At 39.2% G+C, this 22,396-nt stretch overlaps 1 protein-coding gene across 2 annotated transcripts in view; it reads right to left on the reverse strand.

Moving 5' to 3' along the window:
* ANKRD10 (ankyrin repeat domain 10) overlaps nucleotides 1-22,021 on the reverse strand; it is a 37,970-nt gene extending 15,949 nt beyond the window's left edge. The window contains exons 1-3 of one of the 2 annotated variants that reach the window (XM_056329664.1): nucleotides 21,674-22,021; nucleotides 15,734-15,886; nucleotides 7,339-7,430 (exon numbers count right to left, since the gene is read on the reverse strand). In XM_056329664.1, the coding sequence (XP_056185639.1) occupies nucleotides 7,339-7,430; nucleotides 15,734-15,886; nucleotides 21,674-21,874 (446 nt within the window). In that variant the 5' untranslated portion in view covers nucleotides 21,875-22,021. The remainder of the gene's footprint in view (nucleotides 1-7,338; nucleotides 7,431-15,733; nucleotides 15,887-21,673) is intronic. The other variant, XM_056329665.1, reaches the window with a different exon arrangement.
* Between the last annotated feature and the right edge of the window lie 375 nt (nucleotides 22,022-22,396).

Here is a 22,396-nt window from a genome sequence, read left to right on the forward strand (position 1 = left end):
AATGCTGGCAGAAGAAAGAATTGATTATCCATGGTAGGCAACATTAGAATTACTACAAGCATCACCATCAGGTGGTGATTTATTGCTGCATCTGTATTCCACTTCATATGCTTTGAAAGACTTCAGTGGATTTTGATTTTCAGTATCTCTTGTAAAAATAAAGCACATTTCCAAGTAAACTTCTGTCTGAACAATATAGACCTATCTGACTTCGCCTGGTATCAGCAATATTTTGAAATTCTTATCTGATTACGTAAGAAGTGATTCCTAAACACAATTCACAGAAGGAATGTATGAAAGACTATTGAAACTCTTAAAGCAAAAGTGATTGCAATACAACCACAACAGAAAAGACATTCCCTCATAAAGTGAAAGTAAGTATTTCCTAGATCACTCACAAAAATTAATTCCAAACAAGCATCTTTTTAGTACTGCCGCCACTTTAAATCCAGATTAACTAAATAAGAGTTACTTAGCCAGCTAACTTTATGAAAATGAGAACTAACCTTACTGCTGCTATCATATTTGTAGAAACAGACCAGGAATTGCAGATAAAGTGGCTTACAATGAGGAAAGCATCATGGAAGACCATTAAGGAAAGGTTCAGTGCAAACTCTGACTTGAAAAGATAAAATAATCTTACAACACTGATGCTACCAAGATGCCTCTAGCAGCAAATAAAATCACACTGTTTCTCCTCACCACACCAACTGAAAACCAGTAATTGCTTAGAGTTAGAAAAATTAAGAAAGCAAGCTTCTCTCAGACATGCTGAACATGGAAGAAAGTTTAAGAGATTCAGCATAAAAAGCACGGACAGTAAAAGCTTAGGAATAAAACTAAAGAAATGAGGTAAACTAATTTTCAAGTATTTTTGTGCCAAAAGGGGAATAAAAAACCATAATGAAAGGACTAAAGGAATTAGATTATTTCATTATTTTCCCATAGTAGGCATGTAGGGGGAGACTATCGAACCACACAAAATTATTTTTTGTGACAAAAAGAACTTTATGCTCTTACTCAAGCAGACAGAAGATATTTTGGATTAAAAAACCACTGAGGTGCATAAAACCACTTTAAATGAGCTTCACAGAAGAGTTTTTTCAACTTAGATTTTCCTCCCTTTAAAAGAAAATTTATCTACCATATATAAGCAACACCAAGCAAAACAGAAAGAAGAAAACAGAAGCTGAAACAGAAGAGTAATATTTTCCCCAAGTTATAGCTGCCAAACCCTCCATGCAATGAGATACATCTTGTAACCTGTAGCACATGACACACATTAGAAAACTTTTCTGATGAACCTGAACACATTCTGGCCCACAACACAACTACCTTTCATTTTTTGTCCAGGTTCAAAGAGTGCTAGCTGAACTATGATCAACTTTACTGAAAAAGACACAAACTAGAATAGAAATGAAATCTAAATCAATATAACAGAAGTTAGAGCAAACACACTGCAATTAACAGTTCTCTCATCACATCCAGTCAAAAACTATCAGAAGATCAAGCACAGCACACGTGCAGATCACCACCACCACCTGTCTGGACTAACCACCAGAACTAACCAGACTATTGTATTTGGGAATATACCCCACCCTTGTTTCTCTCACTGTATCCAACTTAGGCTCTGGCCAAGTTCTACTTCGTAACCCTCTGGTGTCTCCACCTGCCTTAACTGCATTCACGTTTCTGTTGCCAATAATAGCTTATCTTACAGAAAAAAACCCCAAACCTATCCAAAGGGAAGGTGCACAGTGAACATTAGCCCAGTATCATATGTGAAGGAAGATCACTCCCAACAAAAAATCCAAACATTCCTATCAGAAATCTCAGCTATCCTAATATAAAAGTCTTACAAATCCTTCACAGTTCCTTATTCAGCTCTTCTGGACTGAAGAAAAGCCGAGAAACCAGTGCTATAAATCACAGAGGCTCATCACTAATGAGTAAGCTCCCCTATTAAGCTGACCCATACCCTGTGAACTTCCTTTATGTTCCAAAAAGGTCATAAAGTATCATTGCTTTAATGAGGGATTTAACTGTATTCATAGGAAGTGCAACTTCTCACATTCTTCTCCATTTCTGAACTGGTGTCAGTCACTACTGTTGTTACTCCACCCCCACTATGAATAATCCACTCTCAAACCAAATAGGAACTCACTGGTAAGAGTTTGCCTCAGCTTCTTGCAATTATTCAGAACAGCTGTAACTGAAAACTACCCTTTTCCATTCTGTTTTACTGCAAGACTGAGATTCTCCCACTTTTTGATTTTTCAATTATCCACGCACCTACGTTCTCCTTCAGTATTTCCAAACCTTTCTTTGAGACTAAATCCAAATTACTGCCTTACTTCATGGTCACAACCTCCCCCAAACCACATTAAGTTCTTCTATAATGATGGCAAACAAGTGTGAAACTGAACATGAAAGAAATTAGCAAGCTTCACTTGTAATTATTTTGCAGGAGAATCACCAATTTCACCACTGATATGTACAAACCACTTTGCCTTTCTGTAAGAATTCCTGCAAGGCAGGAAAGGAAGAACCAATTCCAACACCTGTAGCCTCCATACTGCAGAATGGTCCTTAAAATGCTTGTTATATACAATTAAACAAGAGCAGCCACATTTTTCCCTATCTATACTGCACTGTCTAACAATGCAACAGTAACAAATCCAGCAGTTTAACTGTTCTCTGGAGGGCAGGCCATCAGGTTTCCCAAAAGAATTGTGTATGAAGTGGTCAGAGTTTGAAAAGTACCAAACAGATTACAGAAATACTAATATACTAATTAACAGGTAAGAACCCCTCTGTTGAAAAAGTATTTAAAAACTATCCTAGACAAACGATCAGTAAGAGCCTGAAGGATTATTCTCAAGGTGAGATTAATGACCATAAGAAAGTAGTATGTTGATAATTCTACACTAAATCAATGCAGCAGTACAGCTTCTAAGGTAAAAAGATGACAGTAATGGCACTTGACAAATACATTAACACCAGAAATGGACTGCAGTTTAGTATTGTAAGTTTGGTAGTTAAGTTAGCCAGGTAAGAAAAACAAGACAAACGCTGAAAACCTGCAAGTATCTGCTAAGATTTTAAGAAACCAGGAAGAAGCCTAGAAACTAACAAAGGAGATCTCTGAACCCCGAGACCCTTCAAGAGAATAGGCCACGAAAGTTTCCTCTCCAGACTGAAAAGGAATTGAGGGTTTATCTCACAAATGAATTGCCGATTTCTACATTGTCGTAATGAAATCTACACATCACTCTTCTTCTGCTTCTTCACTAGAGGTGCATAAATTTCAGAAAATCAAGAAGCCTCAGAAGTACAAATGAGAAGAACAAAAGCTGAGCTATCACAGGAATGGTCATAATAAAAATGTGAAACGGACATCACTTCAAACAGAAATGTATAACGAGAGTTTCAAAGGTCGAATCCAGTGGCACTAAAACATTCATATTGGACAGATTTTTGTTATGGAGGATGGAGAGCAATTGTGGAGAAGAAAAACAGATTTTTTTTTATTTTTAACAACAGAATGCAGTTCATGACACATGAATTTGCAAAGAACTAAAATTAAGCCACTGTCAAAGAATGAGAATAAAAGTTTTTGCTGAAAAACTGAATACCAGAGATGGGACATTCTGGCATTACAGGAGGAGTGAATTTACACATTCAAATGAATGCAAGACACCTTTATGAGGAAGTGGCTGAAGTGTCTGTCTAAACTAGATCAACATCACAATATGAATCTGTCATCTGGTAGAAACAGATGTACTGGTATATTTATCCCAGCATGTTCGTTATTCTCCCCAAACCTGGAGACCAGAGTGTAAGAAACTAGAAAAAGCCATACCTCTCTGGGGTCTTGTAGCATCCCATAATGGTACACAAACCAGTTTTCCCCAAAACCTTCAGATTTCTGGCAGGCAAACAAAAAGCTTTCCTATGCTACTATTCAAGCATCTTGATCAACAAAACTGAAGCAAGCAAGTCCTTGTGTTCAACTGGATGGGTGTATACCAAGCTACAACCCATTCCACATTATCCCAGGATAATAACAGCGTTCAAAACTCCTCTCTTAACTCTAAATCAGGCCGCTAACGAATATGCAACTGTGACAGTTGCAGAAATTTTATTTAGAAATAAGTCGACACAATGCACAAGCGAACTGCATGCAAAGGGACATGAAATGGAAGTTCAAATCAGTATAATTAACAGCTGCAACTGCTTTTTTTTTATTCAAGTGTCCTGTGTTTATAGATGAATTTTATATTTTTTATATATGCTGTGATGCAATCTACCTAACTATATTAATACCCAACATTTAAAAAAATTGTGTGCAAGAGCAAAACAAAACATGGCACCAAGGTGGCTTTTCCTCCATCAAGCTGTGGACACTTGTTTGTCACAATGATAAATAATACACAATTAACCATACATAAATTGAATAATTATGCTTTTAGTGAAAACCCAGCAGTTATTATGGATACTTTAAAAGGTACTATCCACATTAAAAAGTCAGTTACACAGCAAACCTTTTCACTCATATGAGGACATTGTGACCACCTGCTTCCCCCTCTTCAAGGGTCCATGAATACCATAGTTAGTGGAGCAACCATTTTTATGGCTGTAGGACATACTGTGCACAGAATATGCTTCAGCTAAAATGAGAAGGTAAATACCACAAAAAAAATCAAAATATTTTCACTAGGGTACAATTATTATTTTTTAATATTATTAAAAATTTACACAGGAATAGAGACCCAAATTCTCTCTCATCAATTAGGAAAACAATGCAACAACTTCATGAAATTTAGAGACTGCAACATACTGTATTTCTCTGTTAAAGCAAGAAGCAAGAAGCTAACAAGCCTAAAATTAATGAGAACAATTCAAGTGAGGCAACTTTATTCAAACTAAAATTCTTACTTTTATCCTTACTTGACTACTGTCAGTATTCTTTGGCTTCCAATACAACCACAGGAGTGAATAAAGTAGGAATACAGTAAACACTGATTTCAAAGATTACACTAGTCCAAGTTACTTCATTTTAACAGCAGTATTTCAATAATCACTCGATAATAAAAAACACATCTCTTGCCATATTACACTACTGATTACTAGTGTTTGTGTAATAACGAGATCTTAACATCCCTGTTCTACTAGCTATAAAAAACTAGGGATGTGCAATACTTTATGTATGCTCTAAGTACCACATATAAGCAGTATATTTGACTATTTGCAGTCACAAGGGTATTTTCTGCATCTTCACATTAACTAGATTTTGATACCATAACTGTATGAATAAATAAAGAAAACACTGTATTAGAATATCTAATCCCCATAAAAAAGGGCCATATTCACCATCAGTACAGATCAGCACCTTAGTTATAGTTAGTGCTTAGTTCTGTATTTACTGAAATTTTTGCCTTGGTCCTATATAGTCAATTATCATTTCAGTTAATGTATACAAATTAGAACTCAAATATATGCATAAAATCCCTCTTCCTTTTCTTCTAATGGAAGCCATAAAATAAAGGAGTCAAAACTTTCAGAGCATCTACATTTTCAAGTTGTTACAAAAATCAGAAAATCCACATAACTTAAGAGATATGGGGCCAGTTTTCAAACCCAGATAATCCAAAATTAATCTGTGCCAAAATCACATACATGGATTTGGCCTAATTTAACATACTGAGCCTGTAAACTAGGTTCTATGGGAAAAAATCCTCACTCCAATCAGTCAAACAGCTAGCTCTCTCAGATGACAGTCCTGATCCCCTAAAAAGACTAAACATAGGTTGCTCCACCAGCCTATTACATTTGCATCCCTGATCTTACCATTTCCTGGATAGAATTTTATATTTAATTACCTATAGAACTTGTGACAAGTCTATCCTACTGAAACACAGATGGAATTCAAAGTTAGAAAACTGAGAATTCAAATTATTTCCTGTTCAATAAAACTGCTGTAAACCTATGGTACTTATGCTGCAAATAGCTGTGACCAAAGACAGGTATCACTCTCCAAGTTTTACAGAAATTTTTGTCTATGGCTTGCGAATACAATGTTTAAAAGGCAAAATTTTAGTTCAGGAAGTTAAACGTTGCAGCCACGTCTCCTACCTCAGTGTATCAGCTCTTTTTTTGAAAGGCCTATGGACGTAACACATCCTCTTCTTTACCAGACTCTTTAACTCACTCATTTCACATTGTTTTTGCAGTTCCACAACTTCTCTTTTCATTGGATACTTCATAAAAATCAGAAGATTACATACTAATTGATGATGATAATTAAGGTTTGCTCAATTCCACAGTAAATTTAAATCCAGGTTTATGTTAAGATATCCAGAAGTGAGTACAAAATGGGAATGTATCAATTTATGACTGATTTCATGAGCTTGTCAATAACCGAGACAGCTGCACTAGTTATTTCAGTGTCATTTTTCTATGAAGCAATCTCTTCATATCAAGTGATTTTTAAATTATTATTACTTAGAAGATACAGTATTTCCTGAATACTCTAGGATACCATTGAAGGAGTTAAATTTTATGGTAAGTTTATCAGGGCAGCATTACAAAAAAAGTAAGATGGAAACCAAAGGGTAAAACAAGAAATTAATTACATAATTCTTATTTCACAACTTAAAAATTTCATATTGCAGGTTAAAATACAGTAACTAGTTACCATTTAAGATAATAAAGCTAGTTCTAATTAAAACAAATTGCTAAAATATTTACATTATTATAAGCCATAGAGCTTATACTCAACATTTCTAGGTGAAAACTGCATCCATTTTGTCCATGCTGAAAGTTGCAAAAGTTTGTGAGATTTTCTGAATGTTTTTGCAGTACATAAACCTTTAAAGAAAAAAGTTAACAGGGCAAATATACAATACACTAGCAAACAGTATTAAACTAACTGTGAAGAGTGTGTGAGTTGCTTTTTTGCACATAATGTTGCTTTCGCATTGTTTTTTATATTTATTCACCAGTGCAAGGTGTTTAAATTTGTTGGAAAAAACTAACTACACACTAGTTAAAGTGTACGATTTGGGGTCATTTGACAGAAGCATGGTAAGTATTTCAATATATCAGATATAAATGCAATAGTAACGTAGCATACTGGTATCACTTAAGTAAAATAAACTGTATTACTAGACATGCAAAACACCTTGGGCTTCATTACAGTAGAACATGTCTAGCTTTCTTTCAATCAGGTGTCTGCTGTTTTGACTTTTCTTTCTGAAATTAGTATCTACATTTACTGGTCTAAGTTAGTTAGCTAAACACACAACAATCAACAACAAAAAAAAATACCTCACTTACTCTATTTGCGCACCATGAGCCACAAGGGCACTTATGGAATCCATACTACCAGACCGTGCTGCTTTATGAATAGGAGTTTCACCAACATAATCCTGTAAAGACAAACTGCATTTTGTCAAGCATAATCTTTCTTAAACTTAAAATCTTTTTATATTACTCACTTTAGTTAAGAAAGCAGATACATAAAAGCAGCATTTATTAGCTAGCAAATGCATCAGGTACTTTATTATTGTTTAAAATTTGCAATAGAGTGTCATGTACATTAAATATTTAGCAAAAAATAACGCTAAGGGCATCTAACTCACAAGATAAGCCTTATTCGACAACTAAGCAATCAGCAGAGTCATATTCAGCAAAACTTGCTAAAACCCCACAACATATACCACTATAAGAAGATACTCCAACACCTTTATTTCCTAGCACTTTTATTTCCCAGTATGTTGGGCTGAGCAAGTCATCCTGAAATCAGAAGCAGCTTGGCCAAGTTTGTGGGACTAGATTGCTTTCAAATCTTGTTGACACATTTACACAGTACTGTAATGCATCACAAATACTCACCAGGACAGGCCAGATCTCCCCTGAGATATATACACGTCGAGGCATGTGCCATATGCTTTTCTTTTTTGGTTATTTTTACCCATTTACATTCCATTATTGTTAACCAGCACATCCAATAATTTAATCTTTTTGTATTATGTGCAAACATACTCGGAGAAGTGTATCACTTTCCGGGCAACTCCTCTCTACAAACTATCTTCATAGAGAACAGGGAGAATTTACAAATGCAACTGGCAAGCTGCGGGTAAATGCCATGCATCACGATCTACAGGCTGCAGATGAAGTTGAGTACTTGCAATTAACCATCAGTATTAAGAACCACAGAGAAGAATCTGTAATGAAATACGGCCTTGAAGTATCAAGTAAATGTTCAGTTACTGGTTTGTTACATGATTTAATTATCACAACCCTCAACACTTCCAATGCATAGCGAGGTTGGGTTTTTTCCTTTCTTCCCCACCTTCTTTCTTTCTCTCCAGATTTCTGGCAGACTTTGCTTGTCTGCTCCACTGATAGTTGGCATATTCTAACTGTATGTGCCTCATTTTTGCTTCTCCATTCCTTTTATTAAAATATCAACACTAGCTATTAAAGTGACACAGCACCTTTACTGACTTACCAGTCTTTATCCACAACAGTGTTGACACCTAACTCCACAATACTGGTTACACTTTAGCTTTATTTGCAATGTGAATGTATTCAAAATACAATCGTACTATCATCTTGATAGATAGAAGGTAACAAGGTTTTTTTGTCTGCCAAGCTTCTAAGAAATTAAATCACATCTTTCAGACCACGTAAATGTAACCTGAAAATTAATTTTGAATTATCTGTTATATACTCTCAGTTTTCTCCTTGCCAATTTTAGCTCATGGTAAAGTATTTTTATAACAAGTTACAAATTCACTGAGGGTAAGCCAGTTTACCAGTGCTTAAGACATATATTCAGCCTAATAGCAAACCACCTAGTGCCCCCCAGCAGAGAACAACAATAGTATCAAAGTTTACTTTCTTATAAACTAAGGAAAATTGCTGAGGATGACATGAAGTTGAGAAAGAAAATAGCAGAAAACTCCCTGGAGCCCTTGGTGATTAGAAAAGAGCCATAGAGCCCTTCCAAGATGGTTGCCTGTAGCTGATGAATAGAAGACTGCTTTCCAATGAAGTTTATATAATTTCTTCTATTTATAACTTTTCTTGATGTTACAGACATGCTTAACAGAGGACACAATTCCATTATACATGGAAATTCATTTGTCCAGGAAAATTTTCTTCATAGTGTAATATGTCTTCCCATCACAGAAGCTGTCTTCGATTCATCTTTTTGTTAGTTTCCTTTTCCCCAACTTTTGTCAAAGAGGTAAAAGTGCAGAAAAGATGTGAATTGCCTCCTTTGTTCAGCATTAGTATTTATAAACCCAACTCTAACTTAAAAGATAATAATTCAATATAAAGTTCAGTTTAGGGCAAGTTAGCTTAACTAGCCATGCATACGGCAAAAATCTCCATCAGCCCCATAAGCCTAGCATGTTGCCCACAGTAAGATCTAGAGAACTGAATTATGAAGTGTTGCTGTGAGGGAACACCAGAATAAGAAAAGACTTTTGCAAAAGGACTCCTTGCCACTGCACTACAAGAATAAGCTATGCTTATAGCAGCTAACCATCCTGTCACCAACAACCAGAAAAAGGTTAATAGCTCGTAAGAGAATATATGTCTCGAGAAGGGCTTCTTTCAATCACTGGCCCAAAAAAACTTGTGTTCTTCTCTAAAAGCTAAGGAATTGAGCAAATACTTAAGAGAATGACGGACTATATGGATTTTGATTTTTATAGCATTCATGTTAATTACAGCACCTAAATTTCAGTCATCATTAACATTACCTACTTCTGAAGTTCTCCTACGGAACAAATCTCTTTGTGCTGAAACAATTTCTAAAATAGCCTCCTAGCTCTACAAAGAAATCCTCTCTGGGTTATGAGCTAGACTGAAAGGAAAAAAAAAAAAATATCTCCCACTGAAAAATGTCTAATTTTTCAACACACTCAAATCACGCATACAGAGGAAAATACTCTATGAACTCCAGAACAATTCTGTTTTGATGCAACAACTGAAATGGATTGCACCAAACATAAAAAGCACTGTAACAGAGGTTCTTCCAAGAAGCATCTGAAAGCAATTCAGGGTCTAGATGGCTAGCACATTTTCATGGATAAGACACCTCTTCACTATCTTTTTTTTTTTTTTGGCTATATGGAGCAAACAAAGTTATTTTATTTTGAGGGGCTCTTACAAACTCCTAATTATCCTTGATAATATCTCATAATCCTTCTAACTGTCCACAGTTCCCATATGTGCTTCAGTAATAATATTCCAAGGAAAAAAACATCCATAACTTACACGGGCCTTTCACATCTAGAACAGAACTTTTCAGGGTCCCATTTACCCTTCTGATGTAACACTGTACCAACAGCCCAGATGTGTATCACAATCCAGAATTCACATTGTAAACCAATAAGCAGAAAGACCAATCATGTTTTACTAATTTAGCATTCAAGATAAAATGTACATTTGCTTCTGCAGACAATAAGTATTTTGTGTACAGTGGTCCTGGAGATGACAAAAAGAGGCATGAGGCACCATAGACACATTTACTTTTTGCAGCTCACTGCCACTGTCCAACACCTCCCACCTTTCCCTTGGAGAAGCATTACTACCCTCCCACAAAGACAAGGAATGTCATCTCTAGCTTTGGGCTGTTGACTAGATAACCTTTGACTTCTTTTCCATTTTACTGCAAAAGTATCTAGCTTCCTTCCTTATTCATGCAGCTGAAGAGTCTTTTGGATTAAATCAGTAAATTTATCTCAGCTTGATTGATCGGTTTGCATTTCCTCACTATGCTGCTAACCTCAAAAGACATGTCTTCTGCTTTTTTTCCCCCCTCAAACTCTGCTTATTCTCAGGCCTCTTTTAGACATGGTTATTTTTTCATTCAGTCTAAAGCCATTTCTAACTGTTTTCCCCTCTTTCTTTTTGGGATCCAAATTTCTGTTGGCTTTAGGATAGTCAAGTTGAACTTAAGAGCAAATTTTCCATTTTGTTCTCCAAGTTCCAAGTCCCTGGGTATGATTCAGTTCATTTCACTCACTGGTACCTTTACAACCCTTTCATTTAACTAAAAAACCCAAAACTTACTTACCTGTAAATATTTCTTTATAAAATAAAGAGGCCCCATCCACATTTACAATGAAAGCTTTCAACTACCTGCACTGCTTTTGGCTGAGATAACGTTAATTTTCTTCACAGTAGCCAGTATGGTGCTATGTTTTGGATTCGTGACCAAAGTGGTGTTGGTAATACACCAGTGTTTTAGCTAGGAGTGGGCTATGGGTGCACAGGGAGCTGGGAGGTGACACAGCTGGGACAACTGACCCAAACTGACCAGAGGACTATCCCATATCATACAACATCATGCTCAGCATGAAAAGCTGGCAGGGTAGTTTGCCAGAGCTGTTGTTGCTCCAGGACTGGCTGGGCATCAGTTGGCTAGTCGCAAGCAATTGTGGGATTTTTTTGGTTGTGGTGTGGGGGTTTTAGAAATTTTTTTATCATCACTTTGATTTCTTGGGTTTGTTTCCTTTTTTACGTATTAAGCTGTCTGTATATCAACCCACGAGTTTTCTTACTTTTCCCTTCCGATTCTCTCCCTCAACCTGCTGGGGGGCCGGGGGGGGGGATGGCATGAAGAGCAATTGGCTGTGTGGTGCTTATGTGCTGACCAGGGTTAAACCACAACACTATGCAAGTACTTGTAAAATACTTCTAGTATAGATATCTAAGACAGACACAGAAGGACTATTTTACCTGACAAGAAATATAAACTAACTCCATTCTGTAACTCAACTGACTGAATTTCACGTTCTAGCAACTCATCACACTACCAAAAACCGTCCAGATTTCTTAGATCCAGCACCCTACCCTTTCTGAAGCCAACAAGTAGAAGCTGGAGAATACTGACTATTCTTTCCGCCCTCATTCTTTGCCAAAACACTTTGAACTCACGATTGTTTCTCCTTCTGAATTTTGAGTACAGGTGAGAACTCATGGAATACCTTTATCTGGATTTAGTCCGAATTGTTGTTTAAAATGCAAAACTATAACATACCAAAGGAAGGAGCGTTTTCTTTCTCCTCACCAAGGATATTAGTGTGTTTACAGTTCTTGCTAGCACAGGTAGTATAACACTCCTACATCTATCTGCCATCACTGCCAATGATGGCAACCAGCTAGATGACAATTAAGGTTGCATCACCTGTAAGAATGCAGTATTTCTTATCCCTTCTCTTTAAGACAGGCCACACAACTCTTTCTGGCCAATCAACACAGTCAACATACAACAGAAATGTTTAACAGGCTGAGGCTAGAGGGAAAAATATATTTAAATGAAGTAACAGGCTTTTTAATCAAAAAGTACTCATGATTATCTGATGTTGATGTGTACAACAGCACAGAAATAAACTGCATTGTGACAAGGATAAAATATCAGAAAAAAAAATCTCAGGGAAAGCAGCAGTGTAATTGCTTTGCATTGTTGAAAGTGAACTAGAGCAGGCAGGTAGCCAAATGCAGATCTTGAGTCACATTATTAGTAACAATTAGCAGGTACTACCCGCTAAAGAAAAAAATATAAATATAGTAGGACTTTTGAGTCCACTGCTGGGTAGAAACAGGCAGATCATTGCTTGGCACTTTGTCTTTCTCCTGTGATTTTTTATGGTGATCCTGGCAGGGGTGGGGGAAGAACTGCCCACTGATCATTAAGACAGATAGATGGCTCTAGCCAGCACATAGAGTTATCTAAGAGGGCTGGGCATCACAGGTTATACTCACAGAACTTAGTTGGGGAGCAAGGTACAGTTGGGACAAGCAGTTTTCAGCATTTGTCCTTCACTGTTGCTGCCTGAGAAAAGTCCTGGGCAACTGTCACCAGCACTGAGACACGCATTTTCAAGTTTTCCCTAAACTTCAGGGCAGGCAGCATAGGCTACAATACCATACCTCAGGGCAGATATGAGAAAGCGTGCATGCAAATTCTACTGAGTACCGGAAGTTTACGTTAAGACTGAGAGACTCGAGTAGATTCCTTTTCAGAAGCTATCCTTTTCTTTTTCCAGAGGTGATGGGTTAGTCTGTAGCCAGTGACCAGGAGTCAGTTTGGAAGCAAGGTTTTACTAGTTTAAGTATCAAGTATTCCCAGATCTTTCTCAGCATGTGTATTGTATCCAGTGTCCATGGAACACTTGTCCTCACACAACCATTAGCCAGTGACTATGTCTGTTTGAAGTACAGCATCAGTCAGCGAGCTGGAAGGAATAAACAAAATACACATCAGGAAATAGTGCTCCAAAAGCTCAAGTGTGGGTGGAAGCCCTAGATGGTCACCTGGAAGTGCTTGGAAGTTAAATAAAGAACCATGATCATTTATTAAGGAATTCAAATAAAACGAGAATATTAGAATTTGACTGCAATTCAATAAACAGCTGGGAGGAACTGGGGAGAGCAAAGCATGCACTATGCTTTACATAGCCATGTATGAAACATTCCAAATAGCAGTGGGATGAGTTTGCTGCTATAGGTATCACCAAGGCACACTGCCTAGCTTTCAGTGCTCATGCATGTGAAACCAGTGTGGACTGACCAGTTGCATCCTAATAAAGAATTTAAGAGACTTTTTTGTTTCTACTACCATTTTAATTAACCAAAACTATCTTCTTATTTTAATGTTGAACTTAATCTAAACTGCCTCTGCTTGTATGTTCAATTAATATTTTGTGGGGGCAAAAAAAAAAAAAAAATTACATTGAAGTGTAACTTGAGCCTACCATTAACAACATACAAGGCTTCCACAGTGTCAACATCCAGTATCATCTATACTGGTGTCCTTTGCCTGGCAACATCCAAATCTGCCTTTAGAAATCTATATGATACTGTCACCACTATCAGAAAATTTGAGCATCACAGTACTCTTCCTCCTGTGGAAGACTACAGATCTATTATTTGTATTTGCTCTGGTGACAGGCCATAAATTTGTAAAGACTCCTGAGTCACTGGCTAGTCTTGGTGATTACTTCAGGCTGGAATGAGTTTCCTGCCTACTTTTAACTGCATATTATACTGCCTTCTGCTTTCCTTTACAGTCATTTGCATATTGCCCTCAGCCCATGGAGACATCTCTCTGCACTCTTCTCCTCTTCTTTGGGGGGCCCGCTGCTACTTTCTTCTTTACTATAACCTTGCCCACTAGATGCGATTTCCCTCCCGCCCCCCCTCATGTTCCAGGACAGCAAGCTTGTTCTTCGACTCCATTTCAACCTCACTGGTCAGTTCTTCTCTTTATCCTCATAGTTGGAAACTTTCATTCTTCTCATTCATTCATTTTCATTCATTCTTCTCTTCTCATTTAGCAGATATTTGTACATCTTTATTCTGTGCATGCCATGTTTCCTCTCTAATCACCATTTCTTTACATTCTTACCTGGTCTCCAGATGCATTTATACTTCTTGTATTTTCTCTTCTGAAGATTCTACCACTATGCAGCAATAACTTATTGCATAAGTTACTTTTGTCAGGTATCAAGGAGAAGATGCGATCTATAGCCTCTGCATCCAGTCACCTTCATTGTTTCTACAATTCTCCTGGTGTCTCACAGCTGTTCTCAATGCACCAGCCTTCTTTTCTGAAAACTCAACACAAACTTCCCCATTTCTTATTTTTGCATAGCTTAAAAAAGAAAAAGAACCAAACTCTAGAAAAGCAAATGTTCAAGTTCTTCAGCAGACTTAGCTTAACTCTACTGCATATGAAACAGTCTGGCCATTAAATATTTTATAAAAAGTATGATGCAAGATTTAACAGACCAGACATTTTATGGGTGCTGTGCCATATTAGTAAATGCTGCAGTATTAATCTCATAGAATATTATACATAATTTTGAGTACTGTTTCAAAGGCATACCTTATGTATGCCCTGCATACACAATAGATCCATTCAGTACTGCAAATATTTTCCCCAAAAGCATGATAGTTTTAAGCACTTGATTCTGGTATTGTACCAGAGTACAACACTCCTTTACAGGAATTTTGCTGTATTATTGCACTCTCTGCTACCAGATAAATCATTATCCATACAGTAAAAGTAATGGAAAACTATTAAAAAAAAATAATAAAAGTCACCCATTCCTTCTTTGTTAGTAAAGTACATGTTTCTGATCTATTTGCAGGAAGTTACCAGAAAAGTTTTGCAAGTAATCTAAAATGGACAACAGTATGAAACCAGGTGCACCTTTAAAATAAACCATGGCAGACCTTATTGTATGCCATGTATGTATGTACTAGATGTATGACTAATCACGAAGTACCACAAAGGTCTCATGGTTCTGTAGGTAATGGTGAATTTTCCAATTCTTAGCATATTAAATAAGTAAGATATTCTTCACTAGTCTTTTTTTCTTTCCCCTAAAGAGGCATTACAGTGTCAGAGTATTTGCTAATGCTGCCAACACCAGCACAGCACACCATTTTGTTCAAGAAGTAGCAAGATGTCATTTCCTAAAACAAATGTTCTCCAAACCTTTAGTGGCTTAAAGGACATTTATTGCTCCTATCTCTACTATAATCAAAGAGGTCTGTAACTGGTAATTAAGTCATTTGACTTCAGCTGATGTTAAAAATAACATATCTGTATGTGAATGTAAGGATCATACATGTAGCAAAAAGGGACCAAGACACTCCTTCCAAAACTATATGCAGACATGAAATACACACAAGTCCATACCTGTTTGTTTATGTTGGCCCCCACTTGAATCAACCAATTCAGGCACTGTGGATGTCCTCCAAAAGCAGCAATGTGGGCTGGTGTTTGAGCAAAACGTGTTGTACTGGCATTTACAGAAGCTCCAGCTCTTACTAACTGCATTAGGCACTCCAGCTTTAAAGACATGAGGGAATAAAACCAAAAAATATTACACAGATGTGCTATGACAATAAGCACGTACTAAATACATAAAACTTAGAAAGGCTAAACTTACTAGTGAGATTACATGGATGTAATACAAGACAGAATACAAACCTTAGCATTTTCCCCCCTCCTCCTTATACTCCTCCCTCCTTTGGCCACAGAGCATACCTGAGAAGTACTTAATTCTCACCCCTAAAACTGAATTCCAACATTTATTTTCAGGATGAGGGAAAAGAGGGCATAAATACTTCAGTTCTGACTACAAGAACTATTTGGTTCACTTCTGTTAAGAAGGCAAGAAAAAAGAAGAGAAGTTCTGATCCAGCAAAACTACAAACATGATACTAAACCCACATTGTTAGATAACGTTTGCCAAAACAAGAGTATTGTTAGGAGATACATGGATGTGTTCTCAGAAGAGTTTAGAGAAAGGGTATCAGAAAAACACAAGATTTTAAATTCCTTTAATGTTTTCCTAGACAGCAGCAGATTACTAATGAAAAGCAGTACTGCTAATACTATGCTAAATTTATAAAGGAAAAATTCTTTCCACCATTTTCCTGTTACTGCAGCTGAAGAGCAGTGAACAAAATAGGTTGCATGTTTGCGGCAATACCAAAAAAGAAAAGCACTCAGTCTTAAAAAATTGCAGTATTTTGTCACACTATATTCTGACTTTTATTTTCCCATCACACTAACCAGAAGTGTCAGATATCCAGTTACTATTTTTAAATGTTCCTAACATCACATTGTAGAAGCCAGGCAAACCACAGCCACAATGACCTCAACTTTCAAAAATAGCCAAAAAACTGCTCCTTTCCTGTCACAAAGCAACACTGTCTTTTTCTTGATAGGAAAAGGAATGCACTATGTTAAAATAAACAGTTTAGCCTAGGCTTCCGTTTGTTGCAGTTAGAAAACAAACAACACTGTGCACACATGCCACAGCAAAACAATAAAAACACCACACTGACTCGGGGAACTGATTCATATAAAACAAAAATTTACAGGTCAGTCTCTCACAGTTAAAGAAAATGTTTGTTAGCCATACCACAGCTGTGGAATGGTCTGTTCATAAAGGAACAATTTAAAAGGCATCAAAGAGTCAGCTGGCAGCCTGATTCAGAAGCACAAATACCACAACTCCAGTGTGCTTCTCTACTGCTTTATGTCAGTCTCTCCTTTTTTTGTCTAACCTGTAAATTCCTGATCTTGATGAATTACATCCATGAGAAAAGTACCAACCACCGTAGAGTTATTTTGTATTAGCTTTCCAAATATATTGGGAACTTCAATTGTTTCCTCCCCCCATATAGTTCAAACACACACATATGAACCCTATCCCTTAGGATATACCTAAGTACTTTTTTGGACTCTAATAGACTTGACACTAGACATAAATGTACCATTAACTCACTAATTACATGAAGTAAATGTGCAAGGGTGAGACTGACTGAAATATGGCAGTATTAATGAATCTAGCTCCAAAGTTAGGTTAAGTACCTTTTCAAAAGCAATCGAGTACTACTTCTGCAAAAAAAAAATTACATCAAAAAAATGGTGTAATAAAATTTATAATTCTAATGGTAGACCACCCAAATACATTTTGTATTTGCTAATCTCAGCTTTTCCTTTCTGTTCACATGCTAGCACCCCCAATAGTGCTGTTAAACCTTAGTAACACTGTAATTATTAATCAACTATGTAATGGAAATAAAACTCCAGTTACACCAAGAGGTCCCTCTCCTGTAACTGCAAACAACAATTAAAAGTTCAGCCAATTTTTAAAACAGACTTTTAATAGAATTACTTTGACAACACTTTCAGACAAGCATTACAACTTCAGGAATAAGTAGTACTTCCTGCACAGAAACTGGACCGAACAAATTTCCATAACTAGACAGGCATTATAGCCCATCAGTTGCAAGGGGAAAAACATTGGTTCACCAGTGTCACCTTGCACTGTTTAAACTGTTTCATAAGAATGCCACCATTACCTATACAACTTCAAATTTAAATGTTTTCTTGTGTACTTTTTTTTTAATTCTCTCTAACAGGGGTTTAACAACAAACATAACATTTCATCCTAGTAAGAGCTGAAGTAAGTGTCTTCTGCATCATGGCTGTCAAAATCCTGCTTCTTCCAACATGATGGAAAACTGAGGCAAGTTATTTCTGTGGATAGGGAAAGTCAACATAACAAAAACCAATACCTCACTGATTATTTATGCTTGAGATCAAGACACACAAGTCCACTTTCATCAAATAGCCTTTTAGAAGACATTTTCCAATGTACTGTAATACCTAAAGCAGAGGTTAAACTGATTTAATGAAGAAAAAACCACAGGCCTCCATATAGGCCACAATACTGGCAAAATACCAAGGAAGAGACAGGCATTTCTCTCTACTACTTTTGTTTCAGAAGAAACAAGGTACTTGCTACTTTCTGCTTCCTGTAACATAAACAGTCAAGGGCAAAAACAGAAGTGGAAGAGTACAAGCAAACAGATGTGGTCAGAAAAAAATAAAACTATGCATGTAAGTGGTTAAAAAGAAAAATTAAATTAAGGTTAGTCTAAGAAAGCAAATTAACAGCAACTTCATTTTTCATGCAAAACCTTCATTTTCTACCTCCCTGGCAGCTTTTTAGATTGTTAACAATTTTACATTCCAACCCATCTTCTCAGGAATGTACAGAATGCCAGGGTAATTTAGGGCACTATATAATTAACTCTTATTGGAATACAGCAACTCTAATGGGAATTAGTTTACATCTCGGGATATGAGCACTTCTCTGCAGTCAGGTAATGTCCTGAAAACACAAACTCTACCACAGATACTCAACACAGCACTTTGAACTTACTGCTTTCTCTAAAAGGAGGTCCATGCTGTCATTAATAAAACAGGTATTACAACCAGAAACACAAATTGTAGTATCACTTGCAATCGACTTTGCTAGTATTTTATTCATTGCAAGCTGTAGAAGTATGTTTCAGACTAAACTATTAAAAAATACTGTGTTTTCATTTTTATTGGTACTAGTATTACATCAATATCATGCCCCCCCCCCCTTTTCTCTTTCACATATTAATTCATAATGGAACCTGACTGTTGCTACTACTTCCTTACTGCAGCACATCTACAACTGCATGCAAGAATGTAGTCATACATAGCTTTATTCTAAAATGATTTTGTACTCTCCTTTGAGATGAGTTCTTTCTTCTGCGTTCAAATTGTGCAACAGGTGAAGGGAAAGAAACACCTCTGTGCTGCTGAAGTTAACCAGCCCTAGGCTGATACTGTATGTACATGCAGACGCATATATACACGTATGAACTGTTGTAGATTTCACTCTAAAGAAGTTGGTCTGCAAGGACTTCTTCCAGAATGGAACTAAATCAGTTTTGTCATTTCAGCCTCCTACAGAGCTGCAGTTAGAAACAATACATGTATAGTGGACCCTGTTGCTAAATGGCCCTGTATCAGAAGGGCAGCCAAGAAGTTCTGTCACCATTTAATTTCTTTCAAGAAAAGAAATACAAATGCAATGACAATCCCACACAATCCAGAAAAAGAGAAGTGAAAAGAATCTTGTTTGGTAACTACTGATGAACATTTAAAACATTAATGTTTTAAAACTCTGATACTTGAGAAATAGAACCCTCCATTTGAAGTTTTGATGTATCTGTATTTGGAAAAAAATCCCAACATAAACAAGAAGATAAGACATACATATGAATGTCCCCTAAGAGCAGCTACTCCACTGCTGGCAAACATCTATTAACTGGTAAAAGATAAAAGTATAACTATACCACACAAACACAGCGTCACTTGAGTTTGGGTTCCAAATACATTACTGTAACTTTTTCAAGTGTATTCTACCCTGTCTGGCTCAGAGAAAGGAATACTAGCCAACAAGACTATAAAACACATGGGTAACTTCTGTAAATTGAAATTGCCTTGACTCTCGTCACAAGGCTTTTAGGAAAGTACATATATAAAAAGTTGTATAAAACCCATTTATAGCCTATGTCATTTTCACAAGTCTCATTTTTCTTGCCAGATTTTTCCCCCTCACATGCAGCAACCTCCACAAAAACATGTATCAAATTTTGCTGACACCCAAGAATGCAGATGGCAAGTATAAACAGTATCTTGTAGATTAACTTATTCCCTTTGTTAGCTGTTTCTGCAATAGTCTCTTCAACAGGAACTAGCACTAGAATGTACACAGAAATCTCACATAAACTAGGATGGTTAGTAGAAAGCTGAAGATGCTGAAAGAAAAACACAGAACACCACACACACTTCCAAGACAAAAGCAAGGCTGCCACAAGCATGCACTGGAGAGAAATTACAAGATGGTAAAAGGAAACAGAACTCTAGTGCCAAATTAGTATCTCCACATTTCTATGAATGTGCTTCATAATAAAATTTAAGGCGCTCCACTTTTTTTTTTGAGTGTAGATTATTACCTTCCTTCTGAAACAAAAAAAGACCAATTTAGCATTTAGTTTCGGAGGTTTTGAGGGTGGGGCGCTTTTTTTTGTTGTTGTTTCTTAGCTATGTTTCTCAAACAAGCACTGCAGGTTAAGATCACATAACATATAGAAACCATCTCTTAATGTACTTTTATGAACAATGACAACTGCCTAACTGCATTTATATTCTTCCCCTGGCACACAATCAACACACAAAGAGAAAAATATTGCAACGTGAGGGAGAACAACAAGTCCCTCAAAATCCAAACCCAGACAAACAATGAGGAAAAACCCCAAACCCCAACCCTCTAGCCCAGAATTCTGCACAGGCTAGAACACTCACCACATTACCTACATAAAATCAAGAAATCAAGATACCACTCATCTTTACACTTGAAGTTAGCGTGGCTACTTATGTCAATCATTTCTGCGTTGCAGCGATGCCAACGCAGTTAATTCTGTTCTCGTATCTGCACGCATATAAACCGTGCAAAAAAACCCCCCGTATAATTTCACGTATAAACGTGAAAAAAGTTATTTTTCATTCTGAAGGCAACAGAGGAGCGCTTTATAAGCCCAAGCACCTTCTTCCGAAGCTCCTAATGAGCCGGTAGTCATAACACAGGCACCACAACAGAACAGTCTCCAGGTGCGGAGTCAGAGGGCGATAAGGGCCATGACTAGACTGCACACAAAGCACGAAGCGCGGCCAGGGGACGGGCGAGGCAGCGGGCGCAGGGGGTGGCGACCCCGGCGCTCCCTCCCGCCCCGGCCGGCGCCCGCCAGGCAAGCCCCGAGGGGATCGGCGTGGGAGGAGCCCCCTGCCCCTCCTCCTGCCCATTGGCTCCCGCCGCACTGTGCCGGCGACCCGGGCGCCTTTTTGAAAGCCCGGCTGCGCGACCCAGGGCCACCCCTGTCAGCAAGCCAGGCAGCCTGCCGGGCGGGCAGCGGGACCAGAGGCCGCTCCGGCCGGCGGCGAGGATGAGTGATTCGGGGGCGGCAGGTGCCACCGGCCCGGTGATGTGCCCCACCGCTGCCGCTCTGACCGCGGCGACAGGACAGAAGCCAAGGGCCGCGGCTCCTCGATCCCCTCAGGAGCGGCGACCGGAGGGGGTGGGGGCGCGGCGGGCGCCTCCCGGCAGAGCGCGCGCAAGGGGCAAAGATGGCGCCGCGTTGCGAGCGAGCGGCGCTGGCGCCCTCCTTCCCCTTCACCCCCCCCGCTGCCGCCGCCGCCTCCCTCGCTCCGCCGGCCGAGCCGAGCCGGGCCGGGCCCCACCTTGCCGAAGTGCGCGGCCCAGTGGATGGGCGTCCAGCCGTAGAAGGAATCCTCGGCCGCCAAGTCGGAGCAGGGCGAGCTCTGGAGCAGCGCGCACAAGGCGGGCAGGTCCCCGTCGCGGCAGGCGCGGTGCAGCGGGAAGCGCAGGGTCAGCAGCTCCTCGCTGGAGAAACCCGCCTCGGGGCCGGCTCCCAGCGACATGGCGAGCGGGAGAGCGGGCAGGACGAGGGGAAAGCGGCGAGAGGGGAGGGGGAATAGGAAGGCGGGACAGAGAAGAATCAGGCAGAGGCGCGCTGCCCAGGCTGGAAGCGGCGGCGACTGCGGCTGCCGCTCGCTGCCCGAACACAAAGGAAGCGGGGCGGGGCCGAGCGCGCCGCTCCGCCCCTCGCGGGCGGGGCCGGGGTTCCCGCGGGGCGCCGGCGGGGGCGAGGAGGGGGCAGCGCCGGCGGGGCAGGGCGGGGGGCGGCGGGAGGCGCGCGGCGGCCGCCCCCCCCACTCCTTGCCGCCCGTTTTTTCCGCGGCCTGAGGCGGCGGGGTGCTCGCGGCCGCCTGAGGAGGCCGGTTCGGCGGCGCAGGGCGGGAGCGGCCTCCCCGCCCGGGAAAGCCAGCCGGCGCGGCCGTGCTGCTCGCTCTCCCTGCGCCGCGGGGCCAGGGGAGGGGCCCGTGGTTCCGGCCGGCGAGAGGGCTCAGCCGCGGGGCACGGAGCGTTCCCCAGCCTTCGCC

The sequence above is a fragment of the Falco biarmicus genome, chromosome 2, assembly GCF_023638135.1.
Source record: "Falco biarmicus isolate bFalBia1 chromosome 2, bFalBia1.pri, whole genome shotgun sequence".
Taxonomy (NCBI): domain Eukaryota; kingdom Metazoa; phylum Chordata; class Aves; order Falconiformes; family Falconidae; genus Falco; species Falco biarmicus.